This window comes from Phytophthora sojae (genome assembly GCF_000149755.1).
Source record: "Phytophthora sojae unplaced genomic scaffold PHYSOscaffold_4, whole genome shotgun sequence".
Classification (NCBI taxonomy): domain Eukaryota; phylum Oomycota; class Peronosporomycetes; order Peronosporales; family Peronosporaceae; genus Phytophthora; species Phytophthora sojae.
The window spans coordinates 996,151-1,018,624 of record NW_009258118.1 but is presented as its reverse complement, the minus strand read 5'-3'; the positions used below and the strand labels follow the sequence as shown (position 1 = coordinate 1,018,624).

Genomic DNA, 22,474 nt, shown 5'->3' with positions numbered 1-22,474 from the left:
AGGATCCCCACCCATCTGCAGCCGATCGCCTTGCGTCCCTTCGGCAGTGGCACCAGGGTCCACGTCTCGTTCTTGCGGAGCGACTCCACCTCCGAGTCGCACGCCTCTTTCCACTTGTCTGCGTCGCTGGATTCCATCGCCGACTTGAACGTTGTCGGCATCTCTCCCACTGAATCCACGACGTACGCAGCCTCGAAGTCTTCCTTCTCTTGTGCTGCGGCAGACATCTCGTCCAGCGGTTGCTGTCGTCTTGGCACCGCATACCGCTTGGCACTCGGAACCTCCACGGCTTCCTCGAGCGACTGCGTGCGCGGGTGTCGCTTGCTGCCGGGTTCAAAGTCTTGATTCCGCGCAGCTTCTTCTCTGTTCTCGTCTGATCCGGACTGAGTCTCTTCATCCGTGGTGTCTTCATCATCATCTGTCGGAAGACCCACCAACACCTCCTTCGAAGCGTAGTCGCGTCTCCCACCGTCGAAGACATCCTCCATGAACTGCGCGTCGCGGCTCACCAACACGCGACCGCTCTCGATCTCCTCGAACCGATACGCCTTCTCGTGCTCCGAGTACCCGAGGAAACGACAGCGCACCGACCGAGCGTCGAACTTCGACCGCTTCTCCTTCGGCACGTGCACGTACGCGTGGCACCCGAACACCTTGAGGTTGGCCAGCAAAGGCTTCTTGCCGGTCCAAACGTGGTGCGGCGACTTGTCGTGACTGATGGCGCGCGTCGGACACCGGTTGCGGAGGAACGTGGCCGTCATCACCGCTTCTCCCCAGTACTCCTTCGACAACCCGGCGTGCTCCAGCATGCAGCGCGCACACTCCACCAGCGTCCGATTCATTCGTGTTGTCAAGACTGATGTGACGACGCCCCGCCAAGCGACCGTGTGACGCGAACGCGTCATCAGTGAGGTCGGCGTGACCTTCACTGTGTGGTACCGAAATCATTCAGGTGATTACGGGACGATGATTACGTCACGGTGATTACGCCAAGATTGTGGGTACAAGATGGGCATCGACGTGGCGTTCTCTGATTGGATAAGGTAACTGTGTATCCAGTAGAGAATCCAGTAGGGTGTATCCAGTAAGAGGTATCCAGTAGCAGGCTTAGAGGTAGCACGCGGTTGCGAACTAAGGACCTGAATCGAATCACTTTGCATTTTGTCAACTACTGCTCAAGTGTTCTTCCTTTTGGTTATGAGCCCAAGCCCCGTCTTCCCTGACCAAGACCCCGACTACGCCTTCGCCATGGACGCCGCCCCGACCGCGACCGCCCGCATCAACAAGTTCGACGGAACCAACTTCCACACATGGAAGTTCAAGATGCAGATGGTGCTGGAGGAGCGCGAACTGTGGGAAGTGACGAGTGGGGAAGTGAAGCTCGAGCAGTGCACGACCGCGGCGGACCAAGCGACGTTTCGCAAGAAGTCGCGCAAGGCGCTGGCGATCGTCTGTCTCGCGTTGGAGGACTCGCAGCTGCCGCTGGTGCGGTCGGCGAAGGACGCGCATGATGCATGGTCAAGACTCGAGGGACACTTCGAGAAGAAGAGCCTGGCGAACAAGCTCTTTCTTCGTCGACGGTTCTTCACGACAACGATGGACGAAGGTGATGATGTGCTGGAGCACATTAACAAGCTCAAGACGCTGGCGGAACAGCTCGACGCGGTCGGCGCTCCGGTCAGCGAGGACGACTTGGTGATCACGCTTCTTGCCAGTCTGAGCGAGTCGTACCAGTTCCTCATCACGGCGTTGGAATCGCGCTCCGACACGCTGACGTGGGAGCTCGTGACGTCTCGGCTCCTGCACGAGGACATGAAGCGCAAGGAACAAGGTGGCGGTGCTGACGGAACCGCGCACGCTCAAGGTCAAGCGTTCATGACAAGCGACAACGGGAAGCGCAAGGGACGGCAGGCGCAAGCGCAGAGGACGAGCGCCTGTCACTACTGCGGCGAGCACGGACATTGGATCGCCAAGTGTCCGGTGCGGATCCGCGAGAACGGGGAGCGGCAGAGGCCGCAACGAGCGAACGTCGCGCAGGTCGAAGATGACTCTGGCGACTTCCTCTTCTCGGTTGGTGGCGACACGGGTGCCTCCAAGCTGAGCGGCATGTGGCTGGTCGACTCGGGTGCGACGCAGCACATGACGTACTCGAAGGAGTACATGAAGAACTACAAGAAGATCTCTCCGGTGGACGTGCATCTGGCGGACGACGGCGTGGATCAGGTGGTGGGGAGCGGCGACATCGTGATGTCGATGCAGACACCGCGCGGCATGAAGAAGGGTGTGCTCACGGGTGTGTGGCACATCCCGAAGCTGTCGCGCAACCTGTTCTCCGTCGGCCGCTTCACCAAGGACGTCGGGCCAGTGACCTTCGAGAGCGACGGGTGCTTCGCGGAAACGAAGGGTCTCAAGTGGAAGCTCGGCGCTCGCGAAGGCAAAGGACTGTTCAAGCTCTGCATGACGCCGAGGACGCCTGCTGACGAGGCCAATGCGGCAAGCTCGAAGAATCGCCAAGGGGACACCACGTCGTACCTCTGGCACCTTCGACTTGGTCACATCGGCCATGGTGGTCTCGACGCCATCGTCAAGAAGGGCTACGGCACTGGCATCCCAATGACGTCGGTGAAGCAGTGGGAGGTGTGCGACGGGTGCGCACTCGGCAAGCAAACGCGAGTAAGCTTCATGAAGTCGTCGCCGAACCGTGCGAAGCAAGTGCTGGAGGTGGTCCACAGCGATGTGTGCGGTCCGATGCAGACGGCGACGTTCGGAGGCAAGCGCTACTTCGTCACGTTCATCGACGACAAGTCGCACTTCTGCGTGGTGTACCTGCTACGGAACAAGTCGGAGGTGGCTGCCAAGTTCGCTGCGTTCGTCGCGTTGGCTGAAACGCAGACCGGCAAGCGAGTGAAGGTGCTTCGGAGCGACAACGGCGGCGAGTACACTTCGGGTGCGATGGCCAAGTTGTGTGCGGATCGCGGCATCGAGCAGAAGTTCACGCCACCATACACGCCTCAGCTCAACGGAGTGGCCGAGCGAATGAATCGGACGCTGGTGGAGTGTGCGCGCTGCATGCTGGAGCACGCCGGGTTGTCGAAGGAGTACTGGGGAGAAGCAGTGATGACGGCCACGTTCCTCCGCAACCGGTGTCCGACGCGCGCCATCAGTCACGACAAGTCGCCGCACCACGTTTGGACCGACAAGAAGCCTTTGCTGGCCAACCTCAAGGTGTTCGGGTGCCACGCGTACGTGCACGTGCCGAAGGAGAAGCGGTCGAAGTTCGACGCTCGGTCGGTGCGCTGTCGTTTCCTCGGGTACTCGGAGCACGAGAAGGCGTATCGGTTCGAGGAGATCGAGAGCGGTCGCGTGTTGGTGAGCCGCGACGCGCAGTTCATGGAGGATGTCTTCGACGGTGGGAGACGCGACTACGCTTCGAAGGAGGTGTTGGTGGGTCTTCCGACAGATGATGATGAAGACACCACGGATGAAGAGACTCAGTCCGGATCAGACGAGAACAGCGAAGAAGCTGCGCGGAATCAAGACTTTGAACCCGGCAGCAAGCGACACCCGCGCACGCAGTCGCTCGAGGAAGCCGTGGAGGTTCCGAGTGCCAAGCGGTATGCGGTGCCGAGACGACAGCAGCCGCTGGACGAGATGTCTGCCGCAGCACAAGAGAAGGAAGACTTCGAGGCTGCGTACGTCGTGGATTCAGTGGGAGAGATGCCGACAACGTTCAAGTCGGCGATGGAATCCAGCGACGCAGACAAGTGGAAAGAGGCGTGCGACTCGAAGGTGGAGTCGCTCCGCAAGAACGAGACGTGGACCCTGGTGCCACTGCCGAAGGGACGCAAGGCGATCGGCTGCAGATGGGTGTTCCGCGTGAAGGAGAACCAGTCTGGAGAGATCGAGCGGTTCAAGGCGCGACTGGCGGCGAAGGGGTTCTCGCAGAAGTACGGCATCGACTACGACGAGACGTTCGCGCCGGTGGCCAAGTTCACGTCGATTCGGGTGTTGCTGAGTCTGGCGGCCAAGTACAAGCTCACAGTGCACCAGATGGATGTGAAGACCGCGTTCCTCAACGGCTTGTTGGACGAGGACATCTACATGGCGCAGCCGGACGGATATGTGGACGGAGATCGACCCGACTACGTGTGCCGGCTCAAGCGTTCGCTGTACGGCCTGAAGCAGTCGCCGCGGATGTGGAACAAGACGATCGACGAGTTCATGTTGAAGCTGGGGTTCAAGAAGTGCGAGTCCGACCACTGCATTTACTTGAAGCGGGACAATCACGACATGATGTTCGTGGCACTGTACGTGGACGATCTGGTCCTCGCCAGCAGCAGCGACGGGATGCTGAAGGACACGAAGCAGGCGCTGAGTGACCGGTTCGAGATGACCGACATGGGCCAGCTCAAGTACTTTCTCGGTATGGAGATCGAGCAAGATGTGGCGACTGGGAAGGTGTCGGTGCGGCAGACCAAGTTCGCGAAGGACATTCTCGAGAAGTTCAAGATGGATGAGAGCAACCCTGTGAAGACACCGCAGGATCCGGGTCTGAAGCTGACCAAGGCCATGTGCGAGGGAGGCTGCAAGCACGACGAGACCATGGCGAATGTTCCGTACCGGAACGCCGTGGGCTGCCTCATGTATCTCATGGTGGGGACTCGTCCGGACCTCGCAGCGGCAGTGGGAGTGCTGAGCCAGTTCGCAGCGGATCCATGTCCGACACACTGGCAGGCGCTCAAGAGGGTCTTCCGCTACATCCGAGGCACGAAGACGCACGGCCTCGTGTTTCAAGCGAGCAGCGAGGACGGACTGCAAGGCTACTCGGACGCGGACTGGGCCGGCGACATCGAGTCTCGACGGAGTACGAGCGGCTACGCGTTCATGATGAACGGCGGATGCATCAGCTGGCGAAGCAAGAAGCAGCGCACGGTGGCGCTCTCGTCGACGGAAGCCGAGTACATGGCGCTGTCGGAGGCCACGCAGGAGGCGGTGTGGCTCAAGGTGTTTCTGTGCGAGCTGGGCGAGATGGCGAGCGATGAAGCGGTGAAGATCTACGAGGACAACCAAGGCTCCATCGCGTTGGCCAAGAACCCGGAGTTCCACAAGCGCACCAAGCACATCGACATTCGCTACCACTTCGTGCGCGAGAAGGTGGAAGACGGTCAAGTGGTGTTGCAGTATGTTTCGACACTCGACATGCTGGCGGACATCATGACGAAGCCGATCGCGGCGCCGCAGTTCGACGCGCTCAGGACGAAGCTGGGCATCGTGGTCGCTGACGAGTCGAGTGGGAGTGTTGTCAAGACTGATGTGACGACGCCTCGCCAAGCGACCGTGTGACGCGAACGCGTCATCAGTGAGGTCGGCGTGACCTTCACTGTGTTGTACCGCAATCATTCAGGTGATTACGGGACGATGATTACGTCACGGTGATTACGCCATGATTGTGGGTACAGGATTGTGGGTACAAGATGGGCATCGACGTGGCGTTCTCTGATTGGATAAGGTAACTGTGTATCCAGTAGAGAATCCAGTAGGGTGTATCCAGTAAGAGGTATCCAGTAGCAGGCTTAGAGGTAGCACGCGGTTGCGAACTAAGGACCTGAATCGAATCACTTTGCATTTTGCCAACTACTGCTCAAGTGCTCTTCCTTTTGGGGTTCAAGAAGTGCGAGTCCGACCACTGCATCTACTTGAAGCGGGACAATCACGACATGATGTTCGTGGCACTGTACGTGGACGATCTGGTCCTCGCCAGCAGCAGCGACGGGATGCTGAAGGACACGAAGCAGGCGCTGAGTGACCGGTTCGAGATGACTGACATGGGCCAGCTCAAGTACTTCCTCGGTATCGAGCAAGATGTGGCGACTGGGAAGGTGTCGGTGCGGCAGACCAAGTTCGCGAAGGACATTCTCGAGAAGTTCAAGATGGATGAGAGCAACCCTGTGAAGACACCGCAGGATCCGGGTCTGAAGCTGACCAAGGCCATGTGCGAGGGAGGCTGCAAGCACGACGAGACCATGGCGAATGTTCCGTACCGGAACGCCGTGGGCTGCCTCATGTATCTCATGGTGGGGACTCGTCCGGACCTCGCAGCGGCAGTGGGAGTGCTGAGCCAGTTCGCAGCGGACCCATGTCCGACACACTGGCAGGCGCTCAAGAGGGTCTTCCGCTACATCCGAGGCACGAAGACGCACGGCCTCGTGTTTCAAGCGAGCAGCGAGGACGGACTGCAAGGCTACTCGGACGCGGACTGGGCCGGCGACATCGAGTCTCGACGGAGTACGAGCGGCTACGCGTTCATGATGAACGGCGGATGCATCAGCTGGCGAAGCAAGAAGCAGCGCACGGTGGCGCTCTCGTCGACGGAAGCCGAGTACATGGCGCTGTCGGAGGCCACGCAGGAGGCGGTGTGGCTCAAGGTGTTTCTGTGCGAGCTGGGCGAGATGGCGAGCGATGAAGGGGTGAAGATCTACGAGGACAACCAAGGCTCCATCGCGTTGGCCAAGAACCCGGAGTTCCACAAGCGCACCAAGCACATCGACATTCGCTACCACTTCGTGCGCGAGAAGGTGGAAGACGGTCAAGTGGTGTTGCAGTATGTTTCGACACTCGACATGCTGGCGGACATCATGACGAAGCCGATCGCGGCGCCGCAGTTCGACGCGCTCAGGACGAAGCTGGGCATCGTGGTCGCTGACGAGTCGAGTGGGAGTGTTGTCAAGACTGATGTGACGACGCCCCGCCAAGCGACCGTGTGACGCGAACGCGTCATCAGTGAGGTCGGCGTGACCTTCACTGTGTGGTACCGAAATCATTCAGGTGATTACGGGACGATGATTACGTCACGGTGATTACGCCAAGATTGTGGGTACAAGATGGGCATCGACGTGGCGTTCTCTGATTGGATAAGGTAACTGTGTATCCAGTAGAGAATCCAGTAGGGTGTATCCAGTAAGAGGTATCCAGTAGCAGGCTTAGAGGTAGCACGCGGTTGCGAACTAAGGACCTGAATCGAATCACTTTGCATTTTGCCAACTACTGCTCAAGTGCTCTTCCTTTTTGGTTATGAGCCCAAGCCCCGTCTTCCCTGACCAAGACCCCGACTACGCCTTCGCCATGGACGCCGCCCCAACCGCGACCGCCCGCATCAACAAGTTCGACGGAACCAACTTCCACACATGGAAGTTCAAGATGCAGATGGTGCTGGAGGAGCGCGAACTGTGGGAAGTGACGAGTGGGGAAGTGAAGCTCGAGCAGTGCACGACCGCGGCGGACCAAGCGACGTTTCGCAAGAAGTCGCGCAAGGCGCTGGCGATCGTCTGCCTCGCGATGGAGGACTCGCAGCTGCCGCTGGTGCGGTCGGCGAAGGACGCGCATGATGCATGGTCAAGACTCGAGGGACACTTCGAGAAGAAGAGCCTGGCGAACAAGCTCTTTCTTCGTCGACGGTTCTTCACGACAACGATGGACGAAGGTGATGATGTGCTGGAGCACATTAACAAGCTCAAGACGCTGGCGGAACAGCTCGACGCGGTCGGCGCTCCGGTCAGCGAGGACGACTTGGTGATCACGCTTCTTGCCAGTCTGAGCGAGTCGTACCAGTTCCTCATCACGGCGTTGGAATCGCGTTCCGACACGCTGACGTGGGAGCTCGTGACGTCTCGGCTCCTGCACGAGGACATGAAGCGCAAGGAACAAGGTGGCGGTGCTGACGGAACCGCGCACGCTCAAGGTCAAGCGTTCATGACAAGCGACAACGGGAAGCGCAAGGGACGGCAGGCGCAAGCGCAGAGGACGAGCGCCTGTCACTACTGCGGCGAGCACGGACATTGGATCGCCAAGGGTCCGGTGCGGATCCGCGAGAACGGGGAGCGGCAGAGGCCGCAACGAGCGAACGTCGCGCAGGTCGAAGATGACTCTGGCGACTTCCTCTTCTCGGTTGGTGGCGACACGGGTGCCTCCAAGCTGAGCGGCATGTGGCTGGTCGACTCGGGTGCGACGCAGCACATGACGTACTCGATGGAGTACATGAAGAACTACAAGAAGATCTCTCCGGTGGACGTGCATCTGGCGGACGACGGCGTGGTTCAGGCGGTGGGGAGCGGCGACATCGTGATGTCGATGCAGACACCGCGCGGCATGAAGAAGGGTGTGCTCACGGGTGTGTGGCACATCCCGAAGCTGTCGCGCAACCTGTTCTCCGTCGGCCGCTTCACCAAGGACGTCGGGCCAGTGACCTTCGAGAGCGACGGGTGCTTCGCGGAAACGAAGGGTCTCAAGTGGAAGCTCGGCGCTCGCGAAGGCAAAGGACTGTTCAAGCTCTGCATGACGCCGAGGACGCCTGCTGACGAGGCCAATGCGGCAAGCTCGAAGAATCGCCAAGGGGACACCACGTCGTACCTCTGGCACCTTCGACTTGGTCACATCGGCCATGGTGGTCTCGACGCCATCGTCAAGAAGGGCTACGGCACTGGCATCCCAATGACGTCGGTGAAGCAGTGGGAGGTGTGCGACGGGTGCGCACTCGGCAAGCAAACGCGAGTAAGCTTCATGAAGTCGTCGCCGAACCGTGCGAAGCAAGTGCTGGAGGTGGTCCACAGCGATGTGTGCGGTCCGATGCAGACGGCGACGTTCGGAGGCAAGCGCTACTTCGTCACGTTCATCGACGACAAGTCGCACTTCTGCGTGGTGTACCTGCTACGGACCAAGTCGGAGGTGGCTGCCAAGTTCGCTGCGTTCGTCGCGTTGGCTGAGACGCAGACCGGCAAGCGAGTGAAGGTGCTTCGGAGCGACAACGGCGGCGAGTACACTTCGGGTGCGATGGCCAAGTTGTGTGCGGATCGCGGCATCGAGCAGAAGTTCACGCCACCATACACGCCTCAGCTCAACGGAGTGGCCGAGCGAATGAATCGGACGCTGGTGGAGTGTGCGCGCTGCATGCTGGAGCACGCCGGGTTGTCGAAGGAGTACTGGGGAGAAGCGGTGATGACGGCCACGTTCCTCCGCAACCGGTGTCCGACGCGCGCCATCAGTCACGACAAGTCGCCGCACCACGTTTGGACCGGCAAGAAGCCTTTGCTGGCCAACCTCAAGGTGTTCGGGTGCCACGCGTACGTGCACGTGCCGAAGGAGAAGCGGTCGAAGTTCGACGCTCGGTCGGTGCGCTGTCGTTTCCTCGGGTACTCGGAAAAGGAAGAACACTTGAGCAGTAGTTGGCAAAATGCAAAGTGATTCGATTCAGGTCCTTAGTTCGCAACCGCGTGCTACCTCTAAGCCTGCTACTGGATACCTCTTACTGGATACACCCTACTGGATTCTCTACTGGATACACAGTTACCTTATCCAATCAGAGAACGCCACGTCGATGCCCATCTTGTACCCACAATCCTGTACCCACAATCATGGCGTAATCACCGTGACGTAATCATCGTCCCGTAATCACCTGAATGATTGCGGTACAACACAGTGAAGGTCACGCCGACCTCACTGATGACGCGTTCGCGTCACACGGTCGCTTGGCGAGGCGTCGTCACATCAGTCTTGACAACACTCCCACTCGACTCGTCAGCGACCACGATGCCCAGCTTCGTCCTGAGCGCGTCGAACTGCGGCGCCGCGATCGGCTTCGTCATGATGTCCGCCAGCATGTCGAGTGTCGAAACATACTGCAACACCACTTGACCGTCTTCCACCTTCTCGCGCACGAAGTGGTAGCGAATGTCGATGTGCTTGGTGCGCTTGTGGAACTCCGGGTTCTTGGCCAACGCGATGGAGCCTTGGTTGTCCTCGTAGATCTTCACCGCTTCATCGCTCGCCATCTCGCCCAGCTCGCACAGAAACACCTTGAGCCACACCGCCTCCTGCGTGGCCTCCGACAGCGCCATGTACTCGGCTTCCGTCGACGAGAGCGCCACCGTGCGCTGCTTCTTGCTTCGCCAGCTGATGCATCCGCCGTTCATCATGAACGCGTAGCCGCTCGTACTCCGTCGAGACTCGATGTCGCCGGCCCAGTCCGCGTCCGAGTAGCCTTGCAGTCCGTCCTCGCTGCTCGCTTGAAACACGAGGCCGTGCGTCTTCGTGCCTCGGATGTAGCGGAAGACCCTCTTGAGCGCCTGCCAGTGTGTCGGACATGGATCCGCTGCGAACTGGCTCAGCACTCCCACTGCCGCTGCGAGGTCCGGACGAGTCCCCACCATGAGATACATGAGGCAGCCCACGGCGTTCCGGTACGGAACATTCGCCATGGTCTCGTCGTGCTTGCAGCCTCCCTCGCACATGGCCTTGGTCAGCTTCAGACCCGGATCCTGCGGTGTCTTCACAGGGTTGCTCTCATCCATCTTGAACTTCTCGAGAATGTCCTTCGCGAACTTGGTCTGCCGCACCGACACCTTCCCAGTCGCCACATCTTGCTCGATCTCCATACCGAGAAAGTACTTGAGCTGGCCCATGTCGGTCATCTCGAACCGGTCACTCAGCGCCTGCTTCGTGTCCTTCAGCATCCCGTCGCTGCTGCTGGCGAGGACCAGATCGTCCACGTACAGTGCCACGAATATCATGTCGTGATTGTCCCGCTTCAAGTAGATGCAGTGGTCGGACTCGCACTTCTTGAACCCCAGCTTCAACATGAACTCGTCGATCGTCTTGTTCCACATCCGCGGCGACTGCTTCAGACCGTACAGCGAACGCTTGAGCCGGCACACGTAGTCGGGTCGATCTCCGTCCACATATCCGTCCGGCTGCGCCATGTAGATGTCCTCGTCCAACAAGCCGTTGAGGAACGCGGTCTTCACATCCATCTGGTGCACTGTGAGCTTGTACTTGGCCGCCAGACTCAGCAACACCCGAATCGACGTGAACTTGGCCACCGGCGCGAACGTCTCGTCGTAGTCGATGCCGTACTTCTGCGAGAACCCCTTCGCCACCAGTCGCGCCTTGAACCGCTCGATCTCTCCAGACTGGTTCTCCTTCACGCGGAACACCCATCTGCAGCCGATCGCCTTGCGTCCCTTCGGCAGTGGCACCAGGGTCCACGTCTCGTTCTTGCGGAGCGACTCCACCTCCGAGTCGCACGCCTCTTTCCACTTGTCTGCGTCGCTGGATTCCATCGCCGACTTGAACGTTGTCGGCATCTCTCCCACTGAATCCACGACGTACGCAGCCTCGAAGTCTTCCTTCTCTTGTGCTGCGGCAGACATCTCGTCCAGCGGCTGCTGTCGTCTCGGCACCGCATACCGCTTGGCACTCGGAACCTCCACGGCTTCCTCGAGCGACTGCGTGCGCGGGTGTCGCTTGCTGCCGGGTACAAAGTCTTGATTCCGCGCAGCTTCTTCTCTGTTCTCGTCTGATCCGGACTGAGTCTCTTCATCCGTGGTGTCTTCATCATCATCTGTCGGAAGACCCACCAACACCTCCTTCGAAGCGTAGTCGCGTCTCCCACCGTCGAAGACATCCTCCATGAACTGCGCGTCGCGGCTCACCAACACGCGACCGCTCTCGATCTCCTCAAACCGATACGCCTTCTCGTGCTCCGAGTACCCGAGGAAACGACAGCGCACCGACCGAGCGTCGAACTTCGACCGCTTCTCCTTCGGCACGTGCACGTACGCGTGGCACCCGAACACCTTGAGGTTGGCCAGCAAAGGCTTCTTGCCGGTCCAAACGTGGTGCGGCGACTTGTCGTGACTGATGGCGCGCGTCGGACACCGGTTGCGGAGGAACGTGGCCGTCATCACCGCTTCTCCCCAGTACTCCTTCGACAACCCGGCGTGCTCCAGCATGCAGCGCGCACACTCCACCAGCGTCCGATTCATTCGCTCGGCCACTCCGTTGAGCTGAGGCGTGTATGGTGGCGTGAACTTCTGCTCGATGCCGCGATCCGCACACAACTTGGCCATCGCACCCGAAGTGTACTCGCCGCCGTTGTCGCTCCGAAGCACCTTCACTCGCTTGCCGGTCTGCGTCTCAGCCAACGCGACGAACGCAGCGAACTTGGCAGCCACCTCCGACTTGTTCCGTAGCAGGTACACCACGCAGAAGTGCGACTTGTCGTCGATGAACGTGACGAAGTAGCGCTTGCCTCCGAACGTCGCCGTCTGCATCGGACCGCACACATCGCTGTGGACCACCTCCAGCACTTGCTTCGCACGGTTCGGCGACGACTTCATGAAGCTTACTCGCGTTTGCTTGCCGAGTGCGCACCCGTCGCACACCTCCCACTGCTTCACCGACATCATTGGGATGCCAGTGCCGTAGCCCTTCTTGACGATGGCGTCGAGACCACCATGGCCGATGTGACCAAGTCGAAGGTGCCAGAGGTACGACGTGGTGTCCCCTTGGCGATTCTTCGAGCTTGCCGCATTGGCCTCGTCAGCAGGCGTCCTCGGCGTCATGCAGAGCTTGAACAGTCCTTTGCCTTCGCGAGCGCCGAGCTTCCACTTGAGACCCTTCGTTTCCGCGAAGCACCCGTCGCTCTCGAAGGTCACTGGCCCGACGTCCTTGGTGAAGCGGCCGACGGAGAACAGGTTGCGCGACAGCTTCGGGATGTGCCACACACCCGTGAGCACACCCTTCTTCATGCCGCGCGGTGTCTGCATCGACATCACGATGTCGCCGCTCCCCACCGCCTGAACCACGCCGTCGTCCGCCAGATGCACGTCCACCGGAGAGATCTTCTTGTAGTTCTTCATGTACTCCTTCGAGTACGTCATGTGCTGCGTCGCACCCGAGTCGACCAGCCACATGCCGCTCAGCTTGGAGGCACCCGTGTCGCCACCAACCGAGAAGAGGAAGTCGCCAGAGTCATCTTCGACCTGCGCGACGTTCGCTCGTTGCGGCCTCTGCCGCTCCCCGTTCTCGCGGATCCGCACCGGACACTTGGCGATCCAATGTCCGTGCTCGCCGCAGTAGTGACAGGCGCTCGTCCTCTGCGCTTGCGCCTGCCGTCCCTTGCGCTTCCCGTTGTCGCTTGTCATGAACGCTTGACCTTGAGCGTGCGCGGTTCCGTCAGCACCGCCACCTTGTTCCTTGCGCTTCATGTCCTCGTGCAGGAGCCGAGACGTCACGAGCTCCCACGTCAGCGTGTCGGAACGCGATTCCAACGCCGTGATGAGGAACTGGTACGACTCGCTCAGACTGGCAAGAAGCGTGATCACCAAGTCGTCCTCGCTGATCGGAGCGCCGACCGCGTCGAGCTGTTCCGCCAGCGTCTTGAGCTTGTTAATGTGCTCCAGCACATCATCACCTTCGTCCATCGTTGTCGTGAAGAACCGTCGACGAAGAAAGAGCTTGTTCGCCAGGCTCTTCTTCTCGAAGTGTCCCTCGAGTCTTGACCATGCATCATGCGCGTCCTTCGCCGACCGCACCAGCGGCAGCTGCGAGTCCTCCAACGCGAGACAGACGATCGCCAGCGCCTTGCGCGACTTCTTGCGAAACGTCGCTTGGTCCGCCGCGGTCGTGCACTGCTCGAGCTTCACTTCCCCACTCGTCACTTCCCACAGTTCGCGCTCCTCCAGCACCATCTGCATCTTGAACTTCCATGTGTGGAAGTTGGTTCCGTCGAACTTGTTGATGCGGGCGGTCGCGGTCGGGGCGGCGTCCATGGCGAAGGCGTAGTCGGGGTCTTGGTCAGGGAAGACGGGGCTTGGGCTCATAACCAAAAGGAAGAACACTTGAGCAGTAGTTGGCAAAATGCAAAGTGATTCGATTCAGGTCCTTAGTTCGCAACCGCGTGCTACCTCTAAGCCTGCTACTGGGTACCTCTTACTGGATACACCCTACTGGATTCTCTACTGGATACACAGTTACCTTATCCAATCAGAGAACGCCACGTCGATGCCCATCTTGTACCCACAATCTTGGCGTAATCACCGTGACGTAATCATCGTCCCGTAATCACCTGAATGATTTCGGTACCACACAGTGAAGGTCACGCCGACCTCACTGATGACGCGTTCGCGTCACACGGTCGCTTGGCGGGGCGTCGTCACATCAGTCTTGACAACACTCCCACTCGACTCGTCAGCGACCACGATGCCCAGCTTCGTCCTGAGCGCGTCGAACTGCGGCGCCGCGATCGGCTTCGTCATGATGTCCGCCAGCATGTCGAGTGTCGAAACATACTGCAACACCACTTGACCGTCTTCCACCTTCTCGCGCACGAAGTGGTAGCGAATGTCGATGTGCTTGGTGCGCTTGTGGAACTCTGGGTTCTTGGCCAACGCGATGGAGCCTTGGTTGTCCTCGTAGATCTTCACCGCTTCATCGCTCGCCATCTCGCCCAGCTCGCACAGAAACACCTTGAGCCACACCGCCTCCTGCGTGGCCTCCGACAGCGCCATGTACTCGGCTTCCGTCGACGAGAGCGCCACCGTGCGCTGCTTCTTGCTTCGCCAGCTGATGCATCCGCCGTTCATCATGAACGCGTAGCCGCTCGTACTCCGTCGAGACTCGATGTCGCCGGCCCAGTCCGCGTCCGAGTAGCCTTGCAGTCCGTCCTCGCTGCTCGCTTGAAACACGAGGCCGTGCGTCTTCGTGCCTCGGATGTAGCGGAAGACCCTCTTGAGCGCCTGCCAGTGTGTCGGACATGGGTCCGCTGCGAACTGGCTCAGCACTCCCACTGCCGCTGCGAGGTCCGGACGAGTCCCCACCATGAGATACATGAGGCAGCCCACGGCGTTCCGGTACGGAACATTCGCCATGGTCTCGTCGTGCTTGCAGCCTCCCTCGCACATGGCCTTGGTCAGCTTCAGACCCGGATCCTGCGGTGTCTTCACAGGGTTGCTCTCATCCATCTTGAACTTCTCGAGAATGTCCTTCGCGAACTTGGTCTGCCGCACCGACACCTTCCCAGTCGCCACATCTTGCTCGATCTCCATACCGAGAAAGTACTTGAGCTGGCCCATGTCAGTCATCTCGAACCGGTCACTCAGCGCCTGCTTCGTGTCCTTCAGCATCCTGTCGCTGCTGCTGGCGAGGACCAGATCGTCCACGTACAGTGCCACGAACATCATGTCGTGATTGTCCCGCTTCAAGTAGATGCAGTGGTCGGACTCGCACTTCTTGAACCCCAGCTTCAACATGAACTCGTCGATCGTCTTGTTCCACATCCGCGGCGACTGCTTCAGGCCGTACAGCGAACGCTTGAGCCGGCACACGTAGTCGGGTCGATCTCCGTCCACATATCCGTCCGGCTGCGCCATGTAGATGTCCTCGTCCAACAAGCCGTTGAGGAACGCGGTCTTCACATCCATCTGGTGCACTGTGAGCTTGTACTTGGCCGCCAGACTCAGCAACACCCGAATCGACGTGAACTTGGCCACCGGCGCGAACGTCTCGTCGTAGTCGATGCCGTACTTCTGCGAGAACCCCTTCGCCACCAGTCGCGCCTTGAACCGCTCGATCTCTCCAGACTGGTTCTCCTTCACGCGGAACACCCATCTGCAGCCGATCGCCTTGCGTCCCTTCGGCAGTGGCACCAGGGTCCACGTCTCGTTCTTGCGGAGCGACTCCACCTCCGAGTCGCACGCCTCTTTCCACTTGTCTGCGTCGCTGGATTCCATCGCCGACTTGAACGTTGTCGGCATCTCTCCCACTGAATCCACGACGTACGCAGCCTCGAAGTCTTCCTTCTCTTGTGCTGCGGCAGACATCTCGTCCAGCGGTTGCTGTCGTCTTGGCACCGCATACCGCTTGGCACTCGGAACCTCCACGGCTTCCTCGAGCGACTGCGTGCGCGGGTGTCGCTTGCTGCCGGGTTCAAAGTCTTGATTCCGCGCAGCTTCTTCTCTGTTCTCGTCTGATCCGGACTGAGTCTCTTCATCCGTGGTGTCTTCATCATCATCTGTCGGAAGACCCACCAACACCTCCTTCGAAGCGTAGTCGCGTCTCCCACCGTCGAAGACATCCTCCATGAACTGCGCGTCGCGGCTCACCAACACGCGACCGCTCTCGATCTCCTCGAACCGATACGCCTTCTCGTGCTCCGAGTACCCGAGGAAACGACAGCGCACCGACCGAGCGTCGAACTTCGACCGCTTCTCCTTCGGCACGTGCACGTACGCGTGGCACCCGAACACCTTGAGGTTGGCCAGCAAAGGCTTCTTGCCGGTCCAAACGTGGTGCGGCGACTTGTCGTGACTGATGGCGCGCGTCGGACACCGGTTGCGGAGGAACGTGGCCGTCATCACCGCTTCTCCCCAGTACTCCTTCGACAACCCGGCGTGCTCCAGCATGCAGCGCGCACACTCCACCAGCGTCCGATTCATTCGCTCGGCCACTCCGTTGAGCTGAGGCGTGTATGGTGGCGTGAACTTCTGCTCGATGCCGCGATCCGCACACAACTTGGCCATCGCACCCGAAGTGTACTCGCCGCCGTTGTCGCTCCGAAGCACCTTCACTCGCTTGCCGGTCTGCGTCTCAGCCAACGCGACGAACGCAGCGAACTTGGCAGCCACCTCCGACTTGTTCCGTAGCAGGTACACCACGCAGAAGTGCGACTTGTCGTCGATGAACGTGACGAAGTAGCGCTTGCCTCCGAACGTCGCCGTCTGCATCGGACCGCACACATCGCTGTGGACCACTTCCAGCACTTGCTTCGCACGGTTCGGCGACGACTTCATGAAGCTTACTCGCGTTTGCTTGCCGAGTGCGCACCCGTCGCACACCTCCCACTGCTTCACCGACGTCATTGGGATGCCAGTGCCGTAGCCCTTCTTGACGATGGCGTCGAGACCACCATGGCCGATGTGACCAAGTCGAAGGTGCCAGAGGTACGACGTGGTGTCCCCTTGGCGATTCTTCGAGCTTGCCGCATTGGCCTCGTCAGCAGGCGTCCTCGGCGTCATGCAGAGCTTGAACAGTCCTTTGCCTTCGCGAGCGCCGAGCTTCCACTTGAGACCCTTCGTTTCCGCGAAGCACCCGTCGCTCTCGAAGGTCACTGGCCCGACGTCCTTGGTGAAGCGGCCGACGGAGAACAGGTTGCGCGACAGCTTCGGGATGTGCCACACACCCGTGAGCACACCCTTCTTCATGCCGCGCGGTGTCTGCATCGACATCACGATGTCGCCGCTCCCCACCGCCTGAACCACGCCGTCGTCCGCCAGATGCACGTCCACCGGAGAGATCTTCTTGTAGTTCTTCATGTACTCCTTCGAGTACGTCATGTGCTGCGTCGCACCCGAGTCGACCAGCCACATGCCGCTCAGCTTGGAGGCACCCGTGTCGCCACCAACCGAGAAGAGGAAGTCGCCAGAGTCATCTTCGACCTGCGCGACGTTCGCTCGTTGCGGCCTCTGCCGCTCCCCGTTCTCGCGGATCCGCACCGGACACTTGGCGATCCAATGTCCGTGCTCGCCGCAGTAGTGACAGGCGCTCGTCCTCTGCGCTTGCGCCTGCCGTCCCTTGCGCTTCCCGTTGTCGCTTGTCATGAACGCTTGACCTTGAGCGTGCGCGGTTCCGTCAGCACCGCCACCTTGTTCCTTGCGCTTCATGTCCTCGTGCAGGAGCCGAGACGTCACGAGCTCCCACGTCAGCGTGTCGGAACGCGATTCCAACGCCGTGATGAGGAACTGGTACGACTCGCTCAGACTGGCAAGAAGCGTGATCACCAAGTCGTCCTCGCTGACCGGAGCGCCGACCGCGTCGAGCTGTTCCGCCAGCGTCTTGAGCTTGTTAATGTGCTCCAGCACATCATCACCTTCGTCCATCGTTGTCGTGAAGAACCGTCGACGAAGAAAGAGCTTGTTCGCCAGGCTCTTCTTCTCGAAGTGTCCCTCGAGTCTTGACCATGCATCATGCGCGTCCTTCGCCGACCGCACCAGCGGCAGCTGCGAGTCCTCCAACGCGAGACAGACGATCGCCAGCGCCTTGCGCGACTTCTTGCGAAACGTCGCTTGGTCCGCCGCGGTCGTGCACTGCTCGAGCTTCACTTCCCCACTCGTCACTTCCCACAGTTCGCGCTCCTCCAGCACCATCTGCATCTTGAACTTCCATGTGTGGAAGTTGGTTCCGTCGAACTTGTTGATGCGGGCGGTCGCGGTCGGGGCAGCGTCCATGGCGAAGGCGTAGTCGGGGTCTTGGTCAGGGAAGACGGGGCTTGGGCTCATAACCAAAAGGAAGAGCACTTGGGCAGTAGTTGGCAAAATGCAAAGTGATTCGATTCAGGTCCTTAGTTCGCAACCGCGTGCTACCTCTAAGCCTGCTACTGGATACCTCTTACTGGATACACCCTACTGGATTCTCTACTGGATACACAGTTACCTTATCCAATCAGAGAACGCCACGTCGATGCCCATCTTGTACCCACAATCTTGGCGTAATCACCGTGACGTAATCATCGTCCCGTAATCACCTGAATGATTTCGGTACCACACAGTGAAGGTCACGCCGACCTCACTGATGACGCGTTCGCGTCACACGGTCGCTTGGCGAGGCGTCGTCACATCAGTCTTGACAACACGAGGCACGAAGACGCACGGCCTCGTGTTTCAAGCGAGCAGCGAGGACGGACTGCAAGGCTACTCGGACGCGGACTGGGCCGGCGACATCGAGTCTCGACGGAGTACGAGCGGCTACGCGTTCATGATGAACGGCGGATGCATCAGCTGGCGAAGCAAGAAGCAGCGCACGGTGGCGCTCTCGTCGACGGAAGCCGAGTACATGGCGCTGTCGGAGGCCACGCAGGAGGCGGTGTGGCTCAAGGTGTTTCTGTGCGAGCTGGGCGAGATGGCGAGCGATGAAGGGGTGAAGATCTACGAGGACAACCAAAAGGAAGAGCACTTGAGCAGTAGTTGGCAAAATGCAAAGTGATTCGATTCAGGTCCTTAGTTCGCAACCGCGTGCTACCTCTAAGCCTGCTACTGGATACCTCTTACTGGATACACCCTACTGGATTCTCTACTGGATACACAGTTACCTTATCCAATCAGAGAACGCCACGTCGATGCCCATCTTGTACCCACAATCCTGTACCCACAATCATGGCGTAATCACCGTGACGTAATCATCGTCCCGTAATCACCTGAATGATTGCGGTACAACACAGTGAAGGTCACGCCAACCTCACTGATGACGCGTTCGCGTCACACGGTCGCTTGGCGAGGCGTCGTCACATCAGTCTTGACAACACTCCCACTCGACTCGTCAGCGACCACGATGCCCAGCTTCGTTCTGAGCGCGTCGAACTGCGGCGCCGCGATCGGCTTCGTCATGATGTCCGCCAGCATGTCGAGTGTCGAAACATACTGCAACACCACTTGACCGTCTTCCACCTTCTCGCGCACGAAGTGGTAGCGAATGTCGATGTGCTTGGTGCGCTTGTGGAACTCCGGGTTCTTGGCCAACGCGATGGAGCCTTGGTTGTCCTCGTAGATCTTCACCGCTTCATCGCTCGCCATCTCGCCCAGCTCGCACAGAAACACCTTGAGCCACACCGCCTCCTGCGTGGCCTCCGACAGCGCCATGTACTCGGCTTCCGTCGACGAGAGCGCCACCGTGCGCTGCTTCTTGCTTCGCCAGCTGATGCATCCGCCGTTCATCATGAACGCGTAGCCGCTCGTACTCCGTCGAGACTCGATGTCGCCGGCCCAGTCCGCGTCCGAGTAGCCTTGCAGTCCGTCCTCGCTGCTCGCTTGAAACACGAGGCCGTGCGTCTTCGTGCCTCGGATGTAGCGGAAGACCCTCTTGAGCGCCTGCCAGTGTGTCGGACATGGGTCCGCTGCGAACTGGCTCAGCACTCCCACTGCCGCTGCGAGGTCCGGACGAGTCCCCACCATGAGATACATGAGGCAGCCCACGGCGTTCCGGTACGGAACATTCGCCATGGTCTCGTCGTGCTTGCAGCCTCCCTCGCACATGGCCTTGGTCAGCTTCAGACCCGGATCCTGCGGTGTCTTCACAGGGTTGCTCTCATCCATCTTGAACTTCTCGAGAATGTCCTTCGCGAACTTGGTCTGCCGCACCGACACCTTCCCAGTCGCCACATCTTGCTCGATCTCCATACCGAGAAAGTACTTGAGCTGGCCCATGTCGGTCATCTCGAACCGGTCACTCAGCGCCTGCTTCGTGTCCTTCAGCATCCCGTCGCTGCTGCTGGCGAGGACCAGATCGTCCACGTACCGTGCCACGAACATCATGTCGTGATTGTCCCGCTTCAAGTAGATGCAGTGGTCGGACTCGCACTTCTTGAACCCCAGTTTCAACATGAACTCGTCGATCGTCTTGTTCCACATCCGCGGCGACTGCTTCAGGCCGTACAGCGAACGCTTGAGCCGGCACACGTAGTCGGGTCGATCTCCGTCCACATATCCGTCCGGCTGCGCCATGTAGATGTCCTCGTCCAACAAGCCGTTGAGGAACGCGGTCTTCACATCCATCTGGTGCACTGTGAGCTTGTACTTGGCCGCCAGACTCAACAACACCCGAATCGACGTGAACTTGGCCACCGGCGCGAACGTCTCGTCGTAGTTGATGCCGTACTTCTGCGAGAACCCCTTCGCCACCAGTCGCGCCTTGAACCGCTCGATCTCTCCAGACTGGTTCTCCTTCACGCGGAACACCCATCTGCAGCCGATCGCCTTGCGTCCCTTCGGCAGTGGCACCAGGGTCCACGTCTCGTTCTTGCGGAGCGACTCCACCTCCGAGTCGCACGCCTCTTTCCACTTGTCTGCGTCGCTGGATTCCATCGCCGACTTGAACGTTGTCGGCATCTCTCCCACTGAATCCACGACGTACGCAGCCTCGAAGTCTTCCTTCTCTTGTGCTGCGGCAGACATCTCGTCCAGCGGCTGCTGTCGTCTCGGCACCGCATACCGCTTGGCACTCGGAACCTCCACGGCTTCCTCGAGCGACTGCGTGCGCGGGTGTCGCTTGCTGCCGGGTTCAAAGTCTTGATTCCGCGCAGCTTCTTCTCTGTTCTCGTCTGATCCGGACTGAGTCTCTTCATCCGTGGTGTCTTCATCATCATCTGTCGGAAGACCCACCAACACCTCCTTCGAAGCGTAGTTGCGTCTCCCACCGTCGAAGACATCCTCCATGAACTGCGCGTCGCGGCTCACCAACACGCGACCGCTCTCGATCTCCTCGAACCGATACGCCTTCTCGTGCTCCGAGTACCCGAGGAAACGACAGCGCACCGACCGAGCGTCGAACTTCGACCGCTTCTCCTTCGGCACGTGCACGTACGCGTGGCACCCGAACACCTTGAGGTTGGCCAGCAAAGGCTTCTTGCCGGTCCAAACGTGGTGCGGCGACTTGTCGTGACTGATGGCGCGCGTCGGACACCGGTTGCGGAGGAACGTGGCCGTCATCACTGCTTCTCCCCAGTACTCCTTCGACAACCCGGCGTGCTCCAGCATGCAGCGCGCACACTCCACCAGCGTCCGATTCATTCGCTCGGCCACTCCGTTGAGCTGAGGCGTGTATGGTGGCGTGAACTTCTGCTCGATGCCGCGATCCGCACACAACTTGGCCATCGCACCCGAAGTGTACTCGCCGCCGTTGTCGCTCCGAAGCACCTTCACTCGCTTGCCGGTCTGCGTTTCAGCCAACGCGACGAACGCAGCGAACTTGGCAGCCACCTCCGATTTGTTCCGTAGCAGGTACACCACGCAGAAGTGCGACTTGTCGTCGATGAACGTGACGAAGTAGCGCTTGCCTCCGAACGTCGCCGTCTGCATCGGACCGCACACATCGCTGTGGACCACCTCCAGCACTTGCTTCGCACGGTTCGGCGACGACTTCATGAAGCTTACTCGCGTTTGCTTGCCGAGTGCGCACCCGTCGCACACCTCCCACTGCTTCACCGACGTCATTGGGATGCCAGTGCCGTAGCCCTTCTTGACGATGGCGTCGAGACCACCATGGCCGATGTGACCAAGTCGAAGGTGCCAGAGGTACGACGTGGTGTCCCCTTGGCGATTCTTCGAGCTTGCCGCATTAGCCTCGTCAGCAGGCGTCCTCGGCGTCATGCAGAGCTTGAACAGCCCTTTGCCTTCGCGAGCGCCGAGCTTCCACTTGAGACCCTTCGTTTCCGCGAAGCACCCGTCGCTCTCGAAGGTCACTGGCCCGACGTCTTTGGTGAAGCGGCCGACGGAGAACAGGTTGCGCGACAGCTTCGGGATGTGCCACACACCCGTGAGCACACCCTTCTTCATGCCGCGCGGTGTCTGCATCGACATCACGATGTCGCCGCTCCCCACCGCCTGAACCACGCCGTCGTCCGCCAGATGCACGTCCACCGGAGAGATCTTCTTGTAGTTCTTCATGTACTCCTTCGAGTACGTCATGTGCTGCGTCGCACCTGAGTCGACCAGCCACATGCCGCTCAGCTTGGAGGCACCCGTGTCGCCACCAACCGAGAAGAGGAAGTCGCCAGAGTCATCTTCGACCTGCGCGACGTTCGCTCGTTGCGGCCTCTGCCGCTCCCCGTTCTCGCGGATCCGCACCGGACACTTGGCGATCCAATGTCCGTGCT

At 59.8% G+C, this 22,474-nt stretch overlaps 8 protein-coding genes across 8 annotated transcripts; 4 read left to right on the top strand and 4 right to left on the bottom strand.

Moving 5' to 3' along the window:
* Positions 1-486: 486 nt before the first annotated feature.
* PHYSODRAFT_503476 (hypothetical protein) lies at positions 487-891 on the top strand (the record flags this gene model as incomplete). Its single annotated transcript, XM_009527532.1, has 2 exons — positions 487-710; positions 747-891. 2 exons carry the CDS (start codon positions 487-489, stop codon positions 889-891), a joined length of 369 nt encoding a protein of 122 aa, XP_009525827.1.
* Positions 892-1,279: 388 nt separating this feature from the next.
* Positions 1,280-1,814, bottom strand: PHYSODRAFT_501102 (hypothetical protein; the record flags this gene model as incomplete). The annotated part of the gene is made up of 3 exons (XM_009527531.1): positions 1,280-1,301; positions 1,408-1,476; positions 1,561-1,814. The coding sequence occupies 3 exons, from the start codon at positions 1,812-1,814 to the stop codon at positions 1,280-1,282; spliced, it is 345 nt and encodes a 114-aa protein (XP_009525826.1).
* A 1,197-nt stretch (positions 1,815-3,011) lies between these two features.
* On the bottom strand, positions 3,012-3,392 carry PHYSODRAFT_499966 (hypothetical protein; the record flags this gene model as incomplete). Its single annotated transcript, XM_009527530.1, has 2 exons — positions 3,012-3,132; positions 3,169-3,392. The coding sequence occupies 2 exons, from the start codon at positions 3,390-3,392 to the stop codon at positions 3,012-3,014; spliced, it is 345 nt and encodes a 114-aa protein (XP_009525825.1).
* Positions 3,393-7,153: 3,761 nt separating this feature from the next.
* Positions 7,154-7,688, bottom strand: PHYSODRAFT_502085 (hypothetical protein; the record flags this gene model as incomplete). The annotated part of the gene is made up of 3 exons (XM_009527529.1): positions 7,154-7,175; positions 7,282-7,350; positions 7,435-7,688. 3 exons carry the CDS (start codon positions 7,686-7,688, stop codon positions 7,154-7,156), a joined length of 345 nt encoding a protein of 114 aa, XP_009525824.1.
* Positions 7,689-8,885: 1,197 nt separating this feature from the next.
* PHYSODRAFT_503302 (hypothetical protein) lies at positions 8,886-9,200 on the bottom strand (the record flags this gene model as incomplete). The annotated part of the gene is made up of 2 exons (XM_009527528.1): positions 8,886-9,006; positions 9,043-9,200. Coding segments are annotated over 2 exons (279 nt in total), but the record flags the coding sequence as incomplete, so codon positions are not given.
* Positions 9,201-15,912: 6,712 nt separating this feature from the next.
* PHYSODRAFT_500497 (hypothetical protein) lies at positions 15,913-16,293 on the top strand (the record flags this gene model as incomplete). The annotated part of the gene is made up of 2 exons (XM_009527527.1): positions 15,913-16,136; positions 16,173-16,293. The coding sequence occupies 2 exons, from the start codon at positions 15,913-15,915 to the stop codon at positions 16,291-16,293; spliced, it is 345 nt and encodes a 114-aa protein (XP_009525822.1).
* Positions 16,294-17,490: 1,197 nt separating this feature from the next.
* Positions 17,491-18,025, top strand: PHYSODRAFT_500414 (hypothetical protein; the record flags this gene model as incomplete). The annotated part of the gene is made up of 3 exons (XM_009527526.1): positions 17,491-17,744; positions 17,829-17,897; positions 18,004-18,025. 3 exons carry the CDS (start codon positions 17,491-17,493, stop codon positions 18,023-18,025), a joined length of 345 nt encoding a protein of 114 aa, XP_009525821.1.
* Positions 18,026-21,033: 3,008 nt separating this feature from the next.
* PHYSODRAFT_498551 (hypothetical protein) lies at positions 21,034-21,414 on the top strand (the record flags this gene model as incomplete). Its single annotated transcript, XM_009527525.1, has 2 exons — positions 21,034-21,257; positions 21,294-21,414. The coding sequence occupies 2 exons, from the start codon at positions 21,034-21,036 to the stop codon at positions 21,412-21,414; spliced, it is 345 nt and encodes a 114-aa protein (XP_009525820.1).
* Positions 21,415-22,474: the final 1,060 nt, after the last annotated feature.